The following is a 22,123-nucleotide window of genomic DNA, read 5'->3' as shown; positions in this document are numbered from 1 at the left end:
TATCAGCGGTCTTTGAACCTTCCCCAGCATCGCCTAATCATAGACGTTGCAACAAGGTGGAACTCAACACTGCACATGCTTCAGAGACTGTGCGAACAGAGGCGTGCTGTTATTTATTTGTGGGAGGATACACGGGCAGGCAGTAGGATGGCAGACATGGAGTTGTCAGGTGTGCAGTGGTCTAAGATACAAGACATGTGTCAAGTCCTTCAGTGTTTTGAGGAATGCACACGGCTGGTTAGTGCAGACAACGCCGTAATAAGCATGAGCATCCCCCTAATGCGTCTGCTGATGCAAAGTTTGACGCACATAAAGGAGCAGGCGTCTGCACCAGAGGAAGAGGAAAGCCTTGATGACAGTCAGCCATTGTCTGGTCAGGGCAGTGTACAGGACGAGGTAGCGGGCGAAGAGGAGGTGGAGGACGAGGAGGATGATGGGGATGAGTATATTTTTAATGCCGAACCTTTCCCGGGGGCACAGGAAATTGGTTGCGTGTCACGGCCGGGTTCTGGTTTTTTGAGGGACACAAGTGACGTAGATTTGCCTGCAACTGCCCCTCAACCAATCACAACCGGAGATTTGACAACTGGAACTTTGGCCCACATGGCGGATTATGCCTTACGTATCCTAAAAAGGGACACACGCATTACGAAAATGATGAACGATGACGATTACTGGTTGGCCTGCCTCCTTGATCCACGCTATAAAGGCAAATTGCAAAATATTATGCCACATGAGAACTTGGAACTAATATTAGCAACCAAACAATCAACTCTTGTTGACCGTTTGCTTCAGGCATTCCCAGCACACAGCGCACGTGATCGTTCTCACACGAGCTCCAGGGGGCAGCAGACTAGGAGTGTTAGGGGTGCACACATCTGAAGTGGCGTTGGACAGAGGGGTTTTCTGACCAGGTTGTGGAGTGATTTTGCTATGACCGCAGACAGGACAGGTACTGCTGCATCAATTGAAAGTGACAGGAGACAACATTTGTCCAGTATGGTTACTAACTATTTTTCATCCCTTATCGATGTTCTCCCTCAACCGTCATTCCCATTTGATTACTGGGCCTCCAAATTAGACACCTGGCCAGAATTGGCAGAATATGCATTGCAGGAGCTTGCTTGCCCGGCAGCAAGTGTCCTATCAGAAAGAGTATTCAGTGCTGCAGGTTCAATATTAACCGAAAAAAGGACTCGTCTGGCTACCCAAAATGTTGACGATCTAACATTCATTAAAATGAACCACAACTGGATTTCGAAATCTTTTGCCCCACCTTGCCCGGCCGACACCTAGCTTTCCTATGAAAAGCTCTTGCCTGTGAATTACTTTTCTAATGTCTAATTTGCTGCAGCTGATTGTACAGCATACGACATGTTTACACCTCCCTAAATGGCAAAACTCCCCACACGGGGCCGTGGTATCGCGACTTGGCGCAAGCACCCGTGAGACTGCTGTTTGTCTGAAGAGGTGGGTGTGCTCGCTTTTGGTTGACGGCATTGCTACTGGGTCCCTCATAGTACAATGTAGTGTCTCTGGCGGTGGTGGTGCGCACCCAACGTCAGACACACCGTTGTAACATGAGGGGCCCTGGGGCGGTCCCGCCGGCCTCAAGAGAGTTCCCCCCTACCCCAGCTCAAAATGTGCTCTACCACGTGCAAAATTATGTCGCACAGCTCCACCAATCTTTAGTCTATTCGCTGACATCATTCAATGTCTGGCACTGACAATACAAATTTGTAGACATCTATGATGCAACTTAAAGTAGTCTGTGTCTGTGTCCTATATTGGCACCATTAAATAGTTACTGCCAAATTACTATGTCAGAAACTCAGCAGATGAGCCCACCCCTGTACCTAAGTATGCCACCTTTTTTTTTGTTTTGGTTGTTTTGCGAGACATTAACATCTATTTATATTTTGGGAGTACTGGGACAGACACTCCTTGCACTACTCCTCCACTCACCACCAAGCTGCCCGTGTATCCATGTAACCGCTGTAAAACTGCCATGAGCCTATTGTTTGTTATTTTAGGCCTTTGAAGCCTGTCTGCGGTCCCTCCTTCCACTAGTCCTCCACTGACCAGACCACTGCTGCCCGTGTACCCCTGGAACCAATTATAAAGTGCCTACAGCCAGCCCATTTTTTTATGTTAGGCCTTTGAAGCCTGTCTGCGGTCCCTCCTTCCACTAGTCCTCCACTGACCAGACCACTGCTGCCCGTGTACCCCTGGAACCAATTATAAAGTGCCTACAGCCAGCCCATTTTTTTATGTTAGGCCTTTGAAGCCTGTCTGCGGTCCCTCCTTCCACTAGTCCTCCACTGGCCAGACCACTGCTGCCCGTGTACCCCTGGAACCAATTATAAAGTGCCTACAGCCAGCCCATTTTTTTATGTTAGGCCTTTGAAGCCTGTCTGCGGTCCCTCCTTCCACTAGTCCTCCACTGGCCAGACCACTGCTGCCCGTGTACCCCTGGAACCAATTATAAAGTGCCTACAGCCAGCCCATTTTTTTATGTTAGGCCTTTGAAGTCTGTCTGCGGTCCCTCCTTCCACTAGTCCTCCACTGACCAGACCACTGCTGCCCGTGTACCCCTGGAACCAATTATAAAGTGCCTACAGCCAGCCCATTTTTTTATGTTAGGCCTTTGAAGCCTGTCTGCGGTCCCTCCTTCCACTAGTCCTCCACTGGCCAGACTGTTGTGAATTTGCTTTTTGCTCCCTCTAGTGGTTTCTAGTTTTTTGACTCTGGTTTTTCTGTCATTCCTTTTATCCGCACCTGGGTTGTTAGTTAGGGGTGTTGCTATTTAAGCTCCCTGGACCTTCAGTTCAATGCCTGGCAACGTAGTTATCAGAGCTAGTCTGCTGTGCTCTTGTCTACTGATCCTGGTTCCAGTTTTATCAGCTAAGTCTGCCTTTTGCTTTTTGCTATTTGTTTTGGTTTTGTATTTTTGTCCAGCTTGTTCCAAATCTTTATCCTGACCTTTGCTGGAAGCTCTAGGGGGCTGGTGTTCTCCCCCCGGACCGTTAGACGGTTCGGGGGTTCTTGAATTTCCAGTGTGGATTTTGATAGGGTTTTTGTTGACCATATAAGTTACCTTTCTTTATTCTGCTATCAGTAAGCGGGCCTCTCTGTGCTAAACCTGGTTCATTTCTGTGTTTGTCATTTCCTCTTACCTCACCGTCATTATTTGTGGGGGGCTTCTATCCAGCTTTGGGGTCCCCTTCTCTGGAGGCAAGAAAGGTCTTTGTTTTCCTCTACTAGGGGTAGCTAGATTCTCCGGCTGGCGCGTGTCATCTAGAATCAACGTAGGAATGATCCCCGGCTACTTCTAGTGTTGGCGTTAGGAGTAGATATATGGTCAACCCAGTTACCACTGCCCTATGAGCTGGATTTTTGTATTCTGCAGACTTCCACGTTCCTCTGAGACCCTCGCCATTGGGGTCATAACAGTTTGCCAGGCCAGTATTAAATGTTTAATGCATTGCAGAAGAGGGATTATAAGAAAGAAGATTCTGAGTTTTTTTTTTCTTCTTCCCCTTTACCTCAGAGTGGCTATGCTTGCTGCAGACATGAATGTCCAGACCTTGATTACAAGTGTGGACCAGCTGGCTACTCGTGTGCAGGGCATACAAGACTATGTTATCAGAAATCCTAGGTCAGAACCTAAAATACCGATTCCTGAACTGTTTTCCGGAGACAGGTTTAAGTTTAGGAATTTCGTGAATAATTGTAAATTGTTTTTGTCCCTGAGACCCTGTTCATCTGGAGATTCTGCTCAGCAAGTAAAAATTGTTATTTCGTTCTTACGGGGCGACCCTCAGGATTGGGCTTTTTCGCTGGCGCCAGGAGATCCGGCATTGGCTGATCTTGATGCGTTTTTTCTGGCGCTCGGTTTACTTTATGAGGAACCCAATCTTGAGATTCAGGCAGAAAAGGCCTTGCTGGCTATGTCTCAGGGGCAGGACGAGGCTGAAGTGTATTGCCAAAAATTTCGGAAATGGTCCGTGCTGACACATTGGAACGAGTGTGCACTGGCCGCTAATTTTAGAAATGGCCTTTCTGAAGCCATTAAGAATGTTATGGTGGGTTTTCCCATTCCCACAGGTCTGAATGATACTATGGCACTGGCTATTCAAATTGACCGGCGGTTGCGGGAGCGCAAAACCGCAAATTCCCTCATGGTGTTGTCTGAACAGACACCTAATTCGGTGCAATGTGATAGAAAAACCGCAAATTCCCTCATGGTGTTGTCTGAACAGACACCTGATTTAATGCAATGTGATAGAATCCTGACTAGAAATGAGCGGAAATTCATAGACGCCGGAATGGCTTGTGCTACTACTGTGGTGATTCTACACATGTTATCTCAGCATGCTCTAAACGTATAGCTAAGGTTGTTAGTCCTGTTATCGTTGGTAATTTGCAACCTAAATTTATTCTGTCTGTAACTTTGATTTGCTCACTGTCATCTTATCCTGTCATGGCGTTTGTAGATTCAGGTGCTGCCCTGAGTCTCATGGATCTCTCATTTGCTAAGCGCTGTGGTTTTACTCTTGAACCATTAGAAAATCCTATTCCTCTTAGGGGTATTGATGCTACACCATTGGCAGCAAATAAACCGCAGTATTGGACACAGGTTACCATGTGCATGACTCCTGAACACCGCGAGGTGATACGTTTCCTGGTTTTACATAAAATGCATGATTTGGTTGTTTTAGGGCTGCCATGGTTACAGACCCATAATCCAGTCCTGGACTGGAAGGCTATGTCAGTCTCAAGTTGGGGCTGTCGTGGTATTCATGGGGATTCCCTGCCTGTGTCTATTGCTTCTTCTACGCCTTCGGAAGTTCCGGAGTATTTGTCTGATTATCAGGATGTCTTCAGTGAGTCTGAGTCCAGTGCACTGCCTCCTCATAGGGACTGTGACTGTGCTATAGATTTGATCCCAGGCAGTAAATTTCCTAAGGGAAGACTGTTTAATCTGTCGGTACCTGAACATACCGCTATGCGTTCATATATCAAGGAGTCTCTGGAGAAAGGACATATTCGTCCGTCTTCTTCCCCTCTTGGTGCGGGATTCTTTTTTGTGGCAAAAAAGGACGGATCTTTGAGACCTTGTATTGATTATCGGCTTTTAAATAAGATCACTGTCAAATTTCAGTATCCTTTACCGCTGTTGTCTGACTTGTTTGCCCGGATTAAGGGTGCCAAGTGGTTCACCAAGATAGACCTTCGTGGTGCGTACAACCTTGTGCGCATTAAGCAAGGTGATGAATGGAAAACCGCATTCAATACGCCCGAAGGTCATTTTGAGTACTTGGTGATGCCTTTTGGGCTCTCCAATGCGCCTTCAGTTTTTCAGTCCTTTATGCATGACATTTTCCGGAAGTATCTGGATAAATTTTTGATTGTTTATCTGGATGATATTTTGGTTTTTTCTGATAATTGGGATTCGCATGTGGAGCAGGTCAGGTTGGTCTTTAAAATTTTGCGTGAAAATTCTTTGTTTGTCAAGGGCTCAAAGTGTCTCTTTGGTGTACAGAAGGTTCCCTTTTTGGGGTTCATTTTTTCCCCTTCTGCTGTGGAGATGGACCCAGTCAAGGTCCGAGCTATTCTTGATTGGACTCAGCCCTCGTCAGTTAAGAGTCTTCAGAAGTTCTTGGGCTTCGCTAACTTCTACCGTCGTTTTATCGCTAATTTTTCTAGCATTGTGAAACCTTTGACGGATATGACCAAGAAGGGCTCCGATGTAGCTAACTGGGCTCCTGCTGCCGTGGAGGCTTTCCAGGAGTTGAAACGCCGGTTTACTTCGGCGCCTGTTTTGTGCCAGCCTGACGTCTCACTTCCCTTTCAGGTTGAGGTGGATGCTTCGGAGATTGGGGCAGGGGCCGTTTTGTCGCAGAGAGGCCCTGGTTGCTCTGTTATGAAACCTTGTGCCTTTTTCTCTAGGAAGTTTTCGCCTGCCGAGCGAAATTATGATGTGGGCAATCGGGAGTTGTTGGCCATGAAATGGGCATTTGAGGAGTGGCGTCATTGGCTCGAGGGTGCTAAGCATCGTGTGGTGGTCTTGACTGATCACAAAAATCTGATGTATCTCGAGTCTGCTAAACGCCTTAATCCGAGACAGGCCCGCTGGTCATTGTTTTTCTCCCGCTTTGATTTTGTTGTCTCGTATTTACCAGGTTCAAAGAATGTGAAGGCCGATGCTCTTTCTAGGAGCTTTGTGCCTGATGCTCCTGGAGTCGCTGATCCTGTTGGTATTCTTAAAGATGGAGTTATCTTGTCAGCTATTTCTCCGGATCTGCGACGTGTGTTGCAGAGATTTCAGGCTGATAGGCCTGAGTCTTGTCCACCTGACAGACTGTTTGTCCCGGATAAGTGGACCAGCAGAGTCATTTCCGAGGTTCATTCCTCGGTGTTGGCAGGTCACCCGGGAATTTTTGGCACCAGAGATCTGGTGGCCAGGTCCTTTTGGTGGCCTTCCTTGTCAAGGGATGTGCGGTCATTTGTGCAGTCCTGTGGGACTTGTGCTCGAGCTAAGCCTTGCTGTTCTCGTGCCAGCGGTTTGCTCTTGCCCTTGCCTGTCCCGAAGAGACCTTGGACACATATCTCCATGGATTTCATTTCTGATCTTCCGCTATCTCAGGGCATGTCCGTTATCTGGGTGATATGTGATCGCTTCTCCAAGATGGTCCATTTGGTTCCTTTGCCTAAGCTGCCTTCCTCTTCCGATCTGGTTCCTGTGTTTTTCCAGAACGTGGTTCGTTTGCACGGCATCCCTGAGAGTATTGTGTCAGACAGAGGATCCCAGTTCGTTTCCAGGTTCTGGCGATCCTTTTGTAGTAGGATGGGCATTGATTTGTCGTTTTCGTCTGCTTTCCATCCTCAGACTAATGGACAGACGGAGCGAACCAATCAGACTTTGGAGGCTTATTTGAGGTGTTTTGTCTCTGCTGATCAGGACGATTGGGTGACATTCTTGCCGTTGGCTGAGTTTGCCCTTAATAATCGGGCTAGTTCCGCCACCTTGGTTTCGCCTTTTTTCTGCAACTCTGGTTTCCATCCTCGCTTTTCTTCGGGTCATGTGGAGCCTTCTGACTGTCCTGGGGTGGATTCTGTGGTGGATAGGTTGCAGCAGATCTGGAATCATGTGGTGGACAACTTGAAGTTGTCACCGGAGAAGGCTCAGCGCTTTGCCAACCGCCGCCGCGGTGTGGGTCCCCGACTACGCGTTGGGGATTTGGTATGGCTTTCTTCCCGCTTTGTTCCTATGAAGGTCTCCTCTCCCAAATTTAAACCTCGTTTTATTGGGCCTTACAAGATATTGGAAATCCTTAATCCTGTATCTTTTCGTCTGGATCTTCCTGTGTCGTTTGCTATTCACAATGTATTTCATAGGTCCTTGTTGCGGCGGTACATTGTGCCTGTAGTTCCTTCTGCTGAGCCTCCTGCTCCGGTGTTGGTTGAGGGCGAGTTGGAGTACGTGGTAGAGAAGATCTTGGATTCTCGCCTCTCCAGGCGGAGGCTTCAGTACCTGGTCAAGTGGAAGGGCTATGGTCAGGAGGATAATTCCTGGGTGGTCGCCTCTGATGTTCATGCGGCCGATTTAGTTCGTGCCTTTCATGCCGCTCATCCTGATCGCCCTGGTGGTCGTGGTGGGGGTTCGGTGACCCCTCACTAAGGGGGGGGTACTGTTGTGAATTTGCTTTTTGCTCCCTCTAGTGGTTTCTAGTTTTTTGACTCTGGTTTTTCTGTCATTCCTTTTATCCGCACCTGGGTCGTTAGTTAGGGGTGTTGCTATTTAAGCTCCCTGGACCTTCAGTTCAATGCCTGGCAACGTAGTTATCAGAGCTAGTCTGCTGTGCTCTTGTCTACTGATCCTGGTTCCAGTTTTATCAGCTAAGTCTGCCTTTTGCTTTTTGCTATTTGTTTTGGTTTTGTATTTTTGTCCAGCTTGTTCCAAATCTTTATCCTGACCTTTGCTGGAAGCTCTAGGGGGCTGGTGTTCTCCCCCCGGACCGTTAGACGGTTCGGGGGTTCTTGAATTTCCAGTGTGGATTTTGATAGGGTTTTTGTTGACCATATAAGTTACCTTTCTTTATTCTGCTATCAGTAAGCGGGCCTCTCTGTGCTAAACCTGGTTCATTTCTGTGTTTGTCATTTCCTCTTACCTCACCGTCATTATTTGTGGGGGGCTTCTATCCAGCTTTGGGGTCCCCTTCTCTGGAGGCAAGAAAGGTCTTTGTTTTCCTCTACTAGGGGTAGCTAGATTCTCCGGCTGGCGCGTGTCATCTAGAATCAACGTAGGAATGATCCCCGGCTACTTCTAGTGTTGGCGTTAGGAGTAGATATATGGTCAACCCAGTTACCACTGCCCTATGAGCTGGATTTTTGTATTCTGCAGACTTCCACGTTCCTCTGAGACCCTCGCCATTGGGGTCATAACACCAGACCACTGCTGCCCGTGTACCCCTGGAACCAATTATAAAGTGCCTACAGCCAGCCCATTTTTTTATGTTAGGCCTTTGAAGCCTGTCTGCGGTCCCTCCTTCCACTAGTCCTCCACTGGCCAGACCACTGCTGCCCGTGTACCCCTGGAACCAATTATAAAGTGCCTACAGCCAGCCCATTTTTTTATGTTAGGCCTTTGAAGCCTGTCTGCGGTCCCTCCTTCCACTAGTCCTCCACTGACCAGACCACTGCTGCCCGTGTACCCCTGGAACCAATTATAAAGTGCCTACAGCCAGCCCATTTTTTTATGTTAGGCCTTTGAAGCCTGTCTGCGGTCCCTCCTTCCACTAGTCCTCCACTGGCCAGACCACTGCTGCCCGTGTACCCCTGGAACCAATTATAAAGTGCCTACAGCCAGCCCATTTTTTTATGTTAGGCCTTTGAAGCCTGTCTGCGGTCCCTCCTTCCACTAGTCCTCCACTGACCAGACCACTGCTGCCCGTGTACCCCTGGAACCAATTATAAAGTGCCTACAGCCAGCCCATTTTTTTATGTTAGGCCTTTGAAGCCTGTCTGCGGTCCCTCCTTCCACTAGTCCTCCACTGGCCAGACCACTGCTGCCCGTGTACCCCTGGAACCAATTATAAAGTGCCTACAGCCAGCCCATTTTTTTATGTTAGGCCTTTGAAGCCTGTCTGCGGTCCCTCCTTCCACTAGTCCTCCACTGACCAGACCACTGCTGCCCGTGTACCCCTGGAACCAATTATAAAGTGCCTACAGCCAGCCCATTTTTTTATGTTAGGCCTTTGAAACCTGTCTGCGGTCCCTCCTTCCACTAGTCCTCCACTGGCCAGACCACTGCTGCCCGTGTACCCCTGGAACCAATTATAAAGTGCCTACAGCCAGCCCATTTTCTTATGTTAGGCCTTTGAAGCCTGTCTGCGGTCCCTACTTTAAATACTCCTCCACTCACCACCAAGCTGCCTGCCCGTGTATCCATGTAACCGCTGTAAAACTGCCATGAGCCTATTGTTTGTTATGTTAGGCCTTTGATAGCCTGTCTGCGGTCCCTACTTTAAATACTCCTCCACTCACCACCAAGCTGCCTGCCCGTCTATCCATGTAACCGCTGTAAAACTGCCATGAGCCTATTGTTTGTTATGTTAGGCCTTTGATAGCCTGTCTGCGGTCCTTACTTTAATTACTCCTCCACTCACCACCTAGCTGCCTGTGTATCCATGTAACCGATGTAAAACTGCCATGACTGCCTACTGTTTGTTATTTTAGGCCTTTGATAGCCTGTCTGCGGCCCCTACTTGCAATACTCCTCCACTGACCACAATGCTGCCTGGAGTGCCTGCCTGTGTATCCATGTAACCGATGTAAAACTGCCATGACTGCCTACTGTTTGTTATTTTAGGCCTTTGATAGCCTGTCTGCGGCCCCTACTTGCAATACTCCTCCACTGACCACAATGCTGCCTGGAGTGCCTGCCTGTGTATCCATGTAACCGATGTAAAACTGCCATGACTGCCTACTGTTTGTTATTTTAGGCCTTTGATAGCCTGTCTGCGGCCCCTACTTGCAATACTCCTCCACTGACCACAATGCTGCCTGGAGTGCCTGCCTGTGTATCCATGTAACCGATGTAAAACTGCCATGAGTGCCTACTGTTTGGTATTTTAGGCCTTTGATAGCCTGTCTGCAGCCCCTACTTGCAATACTCCTCCACTGACCACACCAATGCTGCCCGTGTACCCCTGGAACCTATTTAAAAGTTCATAGAGCCTAGTTATATATTTTATTTACTATTAATAAGGCCATGATGGACTACGCTGTACCACGCTACAAGCTAACCAGTCGACACTTCTTTTGCGAGAAAAGCCATCCCAACCCTCCACCAGCATGTAGAAGACCGCATTGTCCATGCACTCTGGCAATCTGTGAGTACAAAGGTGCACCTGACAACAGACGCATGGACCTGTAGGCATGGCCACGGAAGATTACGTGTCCATTACGGCGCAATGGGTTAATGTGGTGGATGCATGGTCCACAGGGGACAGCCTACTAAGTCTGTCTGCAGTCCCTAATTCAAATTGTCCTCCACTGTCTAAATTGGAGCTTCCACCTTCTGGCTTTCGGCCTATAGTATCAGAAATTAAACTGCATTTGGCCTTCAACTTTGGTTAGGGCCTACTAACGGCTTCTGCCCCTCCCTGGTGTTGCCCTCAACTAAATAAAGCTGAGCTTCAACCTTCCGGCTCTCATTAAGTGGTTTTTAAAAAAAACAATGGTGGTTAGGGCCTACTAACGGCTTCTGCCCCTCCCTGGTGTTGCCCTCAACTAAATAAAGCTGAGCTTCAACCTTCTGCTCCAAATTACCATTTTAAAAAATGCAATAGGCTTTTCCGGCCTACTAAAGGTGTCTGTCTGGGTGCCCCTGCCTGGTGTTGTCCTCAACTAAATAAAGCTGAGCTTCAACCTTCTGCTCCAAATTACGATTTTAAAAAATGCAATAGGCTTTTCCGGCCTACTAAAGGTGTCTGTCTGTGTGCCCCTGCCTGGTGTTGCCCTCAACTAAATAAAGCTGAGCTTCAACCTTCTGCTCCAAATTACCGTTTTAAAAAATGCAATAGGCTTTTCCGGCCTACTAAAGGTGTCTGTCTGTGTGCCCCTGCCTGGTGTTGTCCTCAACTAAATAAAGCTGAGCTTCAACCTTCCGGCTCTCATTAAGTGGTTTAAAAAAAAAAAAAATGGTGGTTAGGGCCTACTAACGGCTTCTGCCCCTCCCTGGTGTTGCCCTCAACTAAATAAAGCTGAGCTTCAACCTTCTGCTCCAAATTACCATTTTAAAAAATGCAATAGGCTTTTCCGGCCTACTAAAGGTGTCTGTCTGTGTGCCCCTGCCTGGTGTTGTCCTCAACTAAATAAAGCTGAGCTTCAACCTTCTGCTCCAAATTACCATTTTAAAAAATGCAATAGGCTTTTCCGGCCTACTAAAGGTGTCTGCCCCTCCCTGGTGTTGTCCTCAACTGAACAAAGCTGAGCTTCCACATTCTGGCTTTCGCCCTATACTATCAGATATTAAACTGCATTTGGCCTACTAGTGTGGTTAGGCCCTTGAAACAGTGTCTGCTGCTCTTGGGTTTGCTACTCCACTGAACAAAGCAATGCCGCCTGTTTTGTCCTGTTACCAATTTTGAACTGCATTTAGCCTACTTTATTCTTTGGCCCTATATCTGTTTCCTCCTCATCCTGCCCATTGCCCAGCCACTGCTAAATGAGTCTGCTGGTACATTGACCTAGACCACTACATTCCCCTTGTACTCTACACAGCCAGAATCTGACCCTGCTGAAAGTAAGGTTCCCCTTCCCGCATGTTATACCACCTTACACAGGGACAAAGAGGAAGGTGCAGATGAAAGTGCAGGTTCCTTCATCAGGTGGGGGGGCATACTCGTTGGCGACGTCACTGGCACAGGGCCCCTCAGTGTACGCAAAAGTGTCGCTGCTGGTGGGAGGCGCCCCCGCCATGCAAACACACCGCCGTACTTTGAGGGGCCCTGTGCCAGTGGCAATGCGAACGAGTGGGCCCCCCCCTGCTTGCTCAGGATCACAGCACTTGCAACGTTTAAATACTTACCTTTCCCTGCAACACCGCCGTGACGTAGTCCGCATTTCCTGGGCCCACGAAAAACTTGAGCCAGCCCTACTCCCCCCACAACTTTCCCCCAATTCCCTATGCCCAACTATTATTATACAGTTAATTAAGATTGGCAAGCTTCAGAAACAAGAATGGATGTTTTTGGCATTAAAATGGGCACTGTAGGTGTTTTCCTGGCCTCCACTCACTGCCGACTATGCTTCCCCATTGACTTGCATTGGGTTTCGTGTTTCGGTCGATCCCCGACTTTTAGCGATAATCGGCCGACTGCACTCGACTCGACTCTGGACAAAATCGGGTTTCCCAAAACCCTACTCGATCTTAAAAAAATGAAAGTCGCTCAACCCTAGTGAGGACATAAACCAAGAGGCGGTGAAACTCCTCTTACTACTGCCTTACATGCATGAAGAGTCACTTGACTATAGGATGTTTTTTAGTGCAGGAAGAAGAATTTCTACAAAGCACCACTACAGTGGAAATAAAGTATTGCACAATTCCCACTGAAATGAATATGGGTAAGAGACAGTATTTCTCTATTCTGGCCTATAAATGGGTGTCCTCTTGAGAATTGCAGTTTTATTTTTTACCTTTTAAAAAATATATTCCTATAGGAGACCTACAACTAGTTGTGCCAAGTCAGGTACCTCCAGCAAGGTAAAGTCTATGATTCCACTGCATCGCCACCACCTGTCTGTGCTAGTCATGAGCTTGTTTGGTCCTCCAGACACTGAAACGCTATGCATATATACCTGCCCTATGAGGATTTTGCTTGTTTGTAATGTAAAACTCTATCGAAATATTTTAGCTAGTAATTTAATGAAGTAAAACATCATATAATCTCACAGAAAAGAGTTTATATATCAGTATTTCACCTCTGTAGTCTTTATGGGCGGAATATCTGGCTGGCATATCTGTTTACAGCTTTGGTGTGAGGCAATGTGATCAGAACGGCGAAATCACGCAGAAAAGCTGGATCCAGTCCTGGACCTTCAGCTTATAATCTAAACATTACTGGTGGCTAAAAGGGAGATCGTACTCTGACCCCACTGCAAAGATAAAGGTAAGATATGATATAGAGCTAGTGCATGAATGGATAGATAGATAGATAGATAGATAGATAGATAGATAGATAGATAGATAGATAGATAGATAGATAGATAGATAGATAGATAGATAGATAGATAGGTAGCTTATAGACAGTATTCACTTTAATTCCTACTATGTTTTAGCATTGATCTTGCTGGCATTGAAATATTTTTCTACATGTTCTCATCATCTGAGAGAATCAGATCACACTGTGATTAGAGTATGAGTAGCATCATAAGAACGATTTTCTCAGATGAGAGAACATACGGATGTCTGACCCTAGCCTTATATGGCTCAAGACAGAACAATAAGTACTGTATTTTTCGGACTATAAGACGCACCCAGGTTTTAGAGGTGGAAAATAGGGAAAAAAATATTTGAAGCAAAAAAGGTGGTAAAATATTTAATAACATAAACATACTATTATATGTGTTATTATATATAATAGTATGCTATTATGTTGGAAGCTACGGGACCAGTGTGGTGGCTGTAAAGTACTATAGGAAGACGCTGGAGGGTGAGTATAAGAATGGGGGCACGGGGCTTATATTTAAAGCAACACTCCAGCACTGAAAAATAAGACTGGAGCGCTGCTTTGAGATCCCATTGGGAGAACTGTAACTTCCAGCATGTCCTGCATCTGCAACTCCTATGGCATGCTGGGAGTTATAGTTCACCACAGAAGTGGCAGAGTGCTTTATTGTGTGTTGTAGTAACTAACCTTTTAATTGTGGCAGCCAGCCAGCTGTGGTGAGGTAAAATGCTGGAGCATCCCATCCCATGACACCGCAGAGCTCTCCCTGCCTCTCCACAGCACAGGAGTAAGCTTGCAGATTGTAGTGTGGTGTCTGCAGGATACGGTACATTTTTTGCCTTTGTGCAAAATTCACTAACTGCGTTCACTACTTTGTTGAAATTGCTGTGAAAAAAGTGACTTAAAAAAATCCTCAAAAAATGATTTGGCTTCCAAATTTATATTTGTCTCTCCATAGAATCTCCTTCCGGGACCATGAACTTCTCTGATATCACCCCTTTGTCTCTGTCCATCATCCTGTGTCTTTTTGTTGCCGTGTTTGTCTATGGACGGAAAAAAAGTAAATTCAACCTGCCCCCCGGACCACGGCCGCTTCCAATCATTGGAAACCTACACATTCTAGACCGGAATAGACCATATCTGACAATGCACGAGGTAACATTCAAATTATCCTGGTTCTGTTGCCTGGAAGATTTAGACCATAAGTTATGTACAGTGGGGAAAAGAAGTATTTAATACACTGTCAACTTTGCAAGTTTTCCCACCTACAAATAATGGAGACGTCTTTAATTTTTATGGTAGGTACACATCATCTGTGAGAGAGAGAATCTTATAAACAATCCAGAAAATTATATTGTATGATTTTGACATAATTAATTTACATTTTATTGCATGAAATAAGGATTTGATACAATAGAAAAATAGAACTTAATATTTGGTCCCGAAACCTTTGTTTGCAATTATAGAGGTCAAGCATTTCCGGTAGATATTGACCAAGTTTGCACACACTGCAGCAGGAATTTTGCCCCACTCCTCCATACAGATCATCTCCAAATCTTTCAGGTTTTGGGGCTGTCGCTGGAAAACATTGAGTTTCAGCTCCCTCCAAAGATTTTCTTTTGTGTTTAGGTCTTGAGGTTGGCTAAGTCACTCTAGGTCCTTGAAATTCTTCTTACAGAGCCACTCCTTAGGTGCTCTGGCTGTTTATTTTGGGTCATTGTCAGGCTGGAAGACCCAGCCATGACCAATCTTCAATACTGCTACTGGGGGAAATTGTTGACCAAAATCTTGCGAGACATGACCCCATCCACCCTCCCTTCAATATGGAACAGTCATTCTGTACCCTTTGCAAAAAATCACCCACAAAGCATAATGTTTCCCCACCATGCCTCACAGTTGTGATGGGGTTCTTGGGATTGTACTCATTCTTCTTACTCCTCCAAACACGGCGAGTGGAGTTGATTCCAAAAAGTTCTGTTTGGGTCTCATTTGACCACATGACCTTCTCCCATGCCTCGCCTGGATCATCCAGATGGTTGTTGGCAAGCTTCAAATGGGCCTGGACATGTGCTGGCATGAGTAGGGGCACATTGTGTGCCCTGCAGGATCTTAATCTTAATCCACTGAGGGGCGATCTAATAACCATGTATAAGTATATAAGGGGACAATACAAATATCTCGCTGAGGATCTGTTTATACCAAGGAAGGTGACGGGCACAAGGGGGCATTCTTTGCGTCTGGAGGAGAGAAGGTTTTTCCACCAACATAGAAGAGGATTCTTTACTGTTAGGGCAGTGAGAATCTGGAATTGCTTGCCTGAGGAGGTGGTGATGGCGAACTCAGTCGAGGGATTCAAGAGAGGCCTGGATGTCTTCCTGGAGCAGAACAATATTGTATCATACAATTATTAGGTTCTGTAGAAGGATGTAGATCTGGGGATTTATTATGATGGAATATAGGAATATAGGCTGAACTGGATGGACAAATGTCTTTTTTCGGCCTTACTAACTATGTTACTATGTTACTATGTTACTATGTAATCCATGATGGCGTAGCGTGTTACTAGAAGTAATGTTTGAGACTGTGGCCCAGCTCTCTTGAGTTCATTGACCAGGTCCTTAAGTGTAGTTCTGGGCTGATTTCTTACCTTTCTCAGAATCATCCTTACCCTCCGAGGCAAGATCTTGAATGGAGCCTCAGATCAAGGAAGATTCACAGTCATCTTGTGTTTTTTCCATTTTCTAATAATTGTACCAACAGTTGTTGCCTTCTCACCAAGCTGCTTACCTATTGTCCTGTACCCATGCCCAGCCTTGTGCAGGTCTTCATTTTTATCCCTGGTGTCCTTAGACAGCTCTTTGGTCTTGGCCATGGTTGGGAAGTTGCAGTGTAATTGATTGAGCGTGTGGAGAGGTCGCTTTTATACAGATAACAAGTTCTATCAGGTGCAATTAATACACATAATGAGTGCAGAGTAAGAGGGCTTCTTAAAGAAAAACTAACAGGTCTGTGAGAGCCTGATTTCTTGCAGTTGGTAAGTGACCAAATACTTATTTTATGCAATGAAATTCAATTTAATTATGCAAAAATCATACAATGAGGTTTTCTGTTTTTCATTGCATCTGTGGAGCTCATCCACAATGATCTTGGGGTTCTTCTTTACCTCTCTCACCAAGGCTCTTCTCCCACAATTGCTCAGTTTGGCTGAGTCTAGGAAGACTTCTGATGGTCCCAAAAATCTTCCATTTTAGGATTATGGAGGCCACTGTGCTCTTAGGAACATTGGGTACTGCAGAAATTCTGTTGTAACCTTGGCCATATGTGTGCCTTGCCACTAGGGTTGAGCGACTTTCATTTTTTTTAAATCGAGTCGGGTTTTGTGAAACCCGACTTTGTCCAGAGTCGAGTCGAGTGCAGTCGGCCGATTATCGCTGAAAGTCGGGGATCGACCGAAACACGAAACCCAATGCAAGTCAATGGGGAAGCATAGTCGGCAGTGAGTGGAGGCCAGGAAAACACCTACAGTGCCCATTTTAATGCCAAAAACATCCATTCTTGTTTCTGAAGCTTGTCAATCTTAATTAACTTTATAATAATAGTTGGGCATTGGAAATTGGGGGTCATTTGGCAAAAGTTGTGGGGGGAGTAGGGCTGGCTCAAGTTTTTCGTGGGCCCAGGAAACGCGGACTACATCACGGCGGTGGAGCAGGGAGAGGTAAGTATTTCAACGTTGCAAGTGCTGTGATCCTGAGCAAGCAGGGGGGGCCCACTCGTTCGCATTGGCACTGGCACAGGGCCCCTCAAAGTACAGCGGTGTGTTTGCATGGCGGAGGCGCCTCCCACCAGCAGCGACACTTTTGCGTACTCTGAGGGGCCCTGTGCCAGTGACGTCGCCAACGAGTATGCCACCCCCCACCTGATGAAGGAACCTGCACTTTCATCTGCACCTTCCTCTTTGTCCCTGTGTAAGGTGGTATAACATGCGGGAAGGGGAACCTTACTTTCAGCAGGGTCAGATTCTGGCTGTGTAGAGTGCAAGGGGAATGTAGTGGTCTAGGTCAATGTACCAGCAGACTCATCTAGCAGTGGCTGGGCAATGGGCAGGATGAAGAGGAAACAGATATAGGGCCAAAGAATAAAGTAGGCTAAATGCAGTTCAAAATTGGTAACAGGACTAAACAGGCGGCATTGCTTTGTTCAGTGGAGTAGCAAAGCCAAGAGCAGCAGACACTGTTTCAAGGGCCCAACCACACTAGTAGGCCAAATGCAGTTTAATATCTGATAGTATAGGCCGAAAGCCAGAAGGTAGAAGCTCAGCTTTATTCAGTTGAGGACAACACCAGGCAGGGGCAGACACCGTTAGTAGGCCGGAACCACCAATTTTTTAAAAAACAGCAGTTAATCAGAGCCAGAAGGTAGAAGCTCAGCTTTATTCAGTTGAGGACAACACCAGGCAGGGGCAGACACCGTTAGTAGGCAGGAACCACCAAATTTTTAAAAAACAGCAGTTAATCAGAGCCAGAAGGTAGAAGCTCAGCTTTATTCAGTTGAGGACAAACACCAGGGAGCAGCAAACAGAGGTATTAGGCCCCATCCAGCAATTAAAAAAAAAAAAAAAAAACTTAATCAGAGCCAGAAGGTAGAAGCTCAGCTTTATTCAGTTGAGGACAACACCAGGCAGGGGCAGACACCGTTAGTAGGCCGGAACCACCAATTTTAAAAAAAACAGCAGTTAATCAGAGCCAGAAGGTAGAAGCTCAGCTTTATTCAGTTGAGGGCAACACCAGGGAGGGGCAGACACCGTTAGTAGGCCCTAAACACCATTTTTTTGTTTTAAAACAGCACTTAGTGAGAGCCAGAAGGTAGAAGCTCAGCTTTATTCAGTTGAGGACAACACCAGGCAGGGGCAGACACCGTTAGTAGGCCGGAACCATCAATTTTTAAAAAAACAGCAGTTAATCAGAGCCAGAAAGTAGAAGCTCAGCTTTATTCAGTTGAGGACAACACCAGGCAGGGGCAGACACCGTTAGTAGGCCGGAACCACCAATTTTTAAAAAAACAGCAGTTAATCAGAGCCAGAAGGTAGAAGCTCAGCTTTATTCAGTTGAGGGCAACACCAGGGAGGGGCAGAAACTGTTAGTAGGCCCTAAACACCATTTTTTTGTTTTAAAACAGCACTTAGTGAGAGCCAGAAGGTAGAAGCTCAGCTTTATTCAGTTGAGGACAACACCAGGCAGGGGCAGACACCATTAGTAGGCCGGAACCACCAATTTTTAAAAAAACAGCAGTTAATCAGAGCCAGAAGGTAGAAGCTCAGCTTTATTCAGTTGAGGACAACACCAGGCAGGGGCAGACACCGTTAGTAGGCCGGAACCACCAATTTTTTAAAAAACAGCAGTTAATCAGAGCCAGAAGGTAGAAGCTCAGCTTTATTCAGTTGAGGACAACACCAGGCAGGGGCAGACACCGTTAGTAGGCCGGAACCACCAATTTTTAAAAAAACAGCAGTTAATCAGAGCCAGAAGGTAGAAGCTCAGCTTTATTCAGTTGAGGACAACACCAGGCAGGGGCAGACACCGTTAGTAGGCCGGAACCACCAATTTTTTAAAAAACAGCAGTTAATCAGAGCCAGAAGGTAGAAGCTCAGCTTTATTCAGTTGAGGGCAACACCAGGGAGGGGCAGACACCGTTAGTAGGCCCTAAACACCATTTTTTTGTTTTAAAACAGCACTTAGTGAGAGCCAGAAGGTAGAAGCTCAGCTTTATTCAGTTGAGGACAACACCAGGCAGGGGCAGACACCGTTAGTAGGCCGGAACCACCAATTTTTTAAAAAAACAGCAGTTAATCAGAGCCAGAAGGTAGAAGCTCAGCTTTATTCAGTTGAGGGCAACACCAGGGAGGGGCAGACACCGTTATTAGGCCCTAAACACCATTTTTTTGTTTTAAAACAGCACTTAGTGAGAGCCAGAAGGTAGAAGCTCAGCTTTATTCAGTTGAGGACAACACCAGGCAGGGGCAGACACCGTTAGTAGGCCGGAACCACCAATTTTTAAAAAAACAGCAGTTAATCAGAGCCAGAAAGTAGAAGCTCAGCTTTATTCAGTTGAGGACAACACCAGGCAGCGGCAGACACCGTTAGTAGGCCGGAACCACCAATTTTAAAAAAAACAGCAGTTAATCAGAGCCAGAAGGTAGAAGCTCAGCTTTATTCAGTTGAGGACAACACCAGGCAGGGGCAGACACCGTTAGTAGGCCGGAACCACCAATTTTTTTTAAAAAACAGCAGTTAATCAGAGCCAGAAGGTAGAAGCTCAGCTTTATTCAGTTGAGGGCAACACCAGGGAGGGGCAGACACCGTTAGTAGGCCCTAAACACCATTTTTTTGTTTTAAAACAGCACTTAGTGAGAGCCAGAAGGTAGAAGCTCAGCTTTATTCAGTTGAGGACAACACCAGGCAGGGGCAGACACCGTTAGTAAGCCGGAACCACCAATTTTTTTAAAAAACAGCAGTTAATCAGAGCCAGAAGGTAGAAGCTCAGCTGTATTCAGTTGATGACAACTTGAATTAGGGACTGCAGACAGACTTAGCAGGCTGTCCCCTGTGTGGACCATGCATCCAATACATTAACCCATTGCGCCACAAAGGACACGTAACCTTCCGTGGCCATGCCTACAGGTCCATGTGTCTGTTGTCAGGTGTAGCTTTGGACTCACAGATTGACAGAATGCAAGGACAATGCGGTCTTTAACATGCTGGTGGAGGGGTGGGATGGCTTTTCTCGCAAAATAATTGTCAACTGGGTATCTCATAGCGTGGTACAGCGTAGTCCATCATGGCTTTATTAATATTAAAAAAAATAAAAAAATAGCCTCTATGCACTGTAAATTAGGTTCCAGGGGTACACGGGCAGCAGTGGTCTGGTCAGTGGAGGCCTAGTGGAAGGAGGGACCGCAGACAGGCTTCGAAGGCCTAACATGATAAAATGGGCTGGCTGTAGGCACTGTAAAATAGGTTCCAAGGGTACACGGGCAGCAGTGGTCTGGTCAGTGGAGGCCTAGTGGAAGGAGGGACCGCAGACAGGCTTCGAAGGCCTAACATAATAAAATGGGCTGGTTGTAGGCACTGTAAAATAGGTTCCAGGGGTACTCGGGCAGCAGTGGTCTGGTCAGTGGAGGCCTAGTGGAAGGAGGGACCGCAGACAGGCTTCGAAGGCCTAACATTATAAAATGGGCTGGCTGTAGGCACTTTATAATTGGTTCCAGGGGTACACGGGCAGCAGTGGTCTGGTCAGTGGAGGCCTAGTGGAAGGAGGGACCGCAGACAGGCTTCGAAGGCCTAACATAATAAAATGGGCTGGCTGTAGGCACTGTAAAACAGGTTCCAGGGGTACACGGGCAGCAGTGGTCTGGTCAGTGGAGGCCTAGTGGAAGGAGGGACTGCAGACAGGCTTCGAAGGCCTAACATTATAAAATGGGCTGGCTGTAGGCACTTTATAATTGGTTCAAGGGGTACACGGGCAGCAGTGGTCTGGTCAGTGGAGGCCTAGTGGAAGGAGGGACCGCAGACAGGCTTCGAAGGCCTAACATGATAAAATGGGCTGGCTGTAGGCACTGTAAAATAGGTTCCAAGGGTACACGGGCAGCAGTGGTCTGGTCAGTGGAGGCCTAGTGGAAGGAGGGACCGCAGAAAGGCTTCGAAGGCCTAACATAATAAAATGGGCTGGCTGTAGGCACTGTAAAATAGGTTCCAGGGGTACACGGGCAGCAGTGGTCTCGTTAGTGGAGGCCTAGTGGAAGGAGGGACCGCAGACAGGCTTCGAAGGCCTAACACAATAAAATGGGCTGGCTGTAGGCACTTTATAATTAGTTCCAGGGGTACACGGGCAGCAGTGGTCTGGTCAGTGGAGGCCTAGTGGAAGGAGGGACCGCAGACAGGCTTCGAAGGCCTAACATAATAAAATGGGCTGGCTGTAGGCACTGTAAAATAGGTTCCAGGGGTACACGGGCAGCAGTGGTCTGGTCAGTGGAGGCCTAGTGGAAGGAGGGACCGCAGACAGGCTTCGAAGGCCTAACACAATAAAATGGGCTGGCTGTAGGCACTTTATAATTGGTTCCAGGGGTACACGGGCAGCAGTGGTCTGGTCAGTGGAGGCCTAGTGGAAGGAGGGACCGCAGACAGGCTTCGAAGGCCTAACATTATAAAATGGGCTGGCTGTAGGCACTTTATAATTGGTTCCAGGGGTACACGGGCAGCAGTGGTCTGGTCAGTGAAGGCCTAGTGGAAGGAGGGACCGCAGACAGGCTTCGAAGGCCTAACATAATAAAATGGGCTGGCTGTAGGCACTGTAAAATAGGTTCCAGGGGTACACGGGCAGCAGTGGTCTGGTCAGTGGAGGCCTAGTGGAAGGAGGGACCGCAGACAGGCTTCGAAGGCCTAACACAATAAAATGGGCTGGCTGTAGGCACTTTATAATTGGTTCCAGGGGTACACGGGCAGCTGTGGTCTGGTCAGTGGAGGCCTAGTGGAAGGAGGGACCGCAGACAGGCTTCGAAGGCCTAACATGATAAAATGGGCTGGCTTTAGGCACTGTAAAATAGGTTCCAAGGGTACACGGGCAGCAGTGGTCTGGTCAGTGGAGGCCTAGTGGAAGGAGGGAACGCAGACAGGCTTTGAAGGCCTAACATAATAAAATGGGCTGGCTGTAGGCACTGTAAAATAGGTTCCAGGGGTACACGGGCAGCAGTGGTCTGGTCAGTGGAGGCCTAGTGGAAGGAGGGACCGCAGACAGGCTTCGAAGGCCTAACATTATAAAATGGGCTGGCTGTAGGCACTTTATAATTGGTTCCAGGGGTACACGGGCAGCATTGGTCTGGTCAGTGGAGG

At 47.1% G+C, this 22,123-nt stretch overlaps 1 protein-coding gene across 2 annotated transcripts in view; it reads left to right on the top strand.

Moving 5' to 3' along the window:
• The first annotated feature begins 13,003 nt into the window (after positions 1 to 13,003).
• Positions 13,004 to 22,123, top strand: part of LOC143808683 (cytochrome P450 2K1-like) — a 72,795-nt gene continuing 63,675 nt past the window's right edge. Inside the window, exons 1-2 of one of the 2 annotated variants that reach the window (XM_077291591.1) lie at positions 13,004 to 13,178; positions 14,197 to 14,393. In XM_077291591.1, coding sequence (XP_077147706.1) covers positions 14,214 to 14,393 — 180 coding nt within the window. In that variant the 5' untranslated portion in view covers positions 13,004 to 13,178; positions 14,197 to 14,213. Of the gene's footprint in view, positions 13,179 to 14,018; positions 14,065 to 14,196; positions 14,394 to 22,123 lie in introns of those variants that run through there. The other variant, XM_077291592.1, reaches the window with a different exon arrangement.

Source organism: Ranitomeya variabilis, chromosome 2, assembly GCF_051348905.1.
Source record: "Ranitomeya variabilis isolate aRanVar5 chromosome 2, aRanVar5.hap1, whole genome shotgun sequence".
In the NCBI taxonomy this organism is placed as follows: Eukaryota; Metazoa; Chordata; class Amphibia; order Anura; family Dendrobatidae; genus Ranitomeya; species Ranitomeya variabilis.
This window is presented reverse-complemented; position numbering and strand designations above follow the sequence as displayed.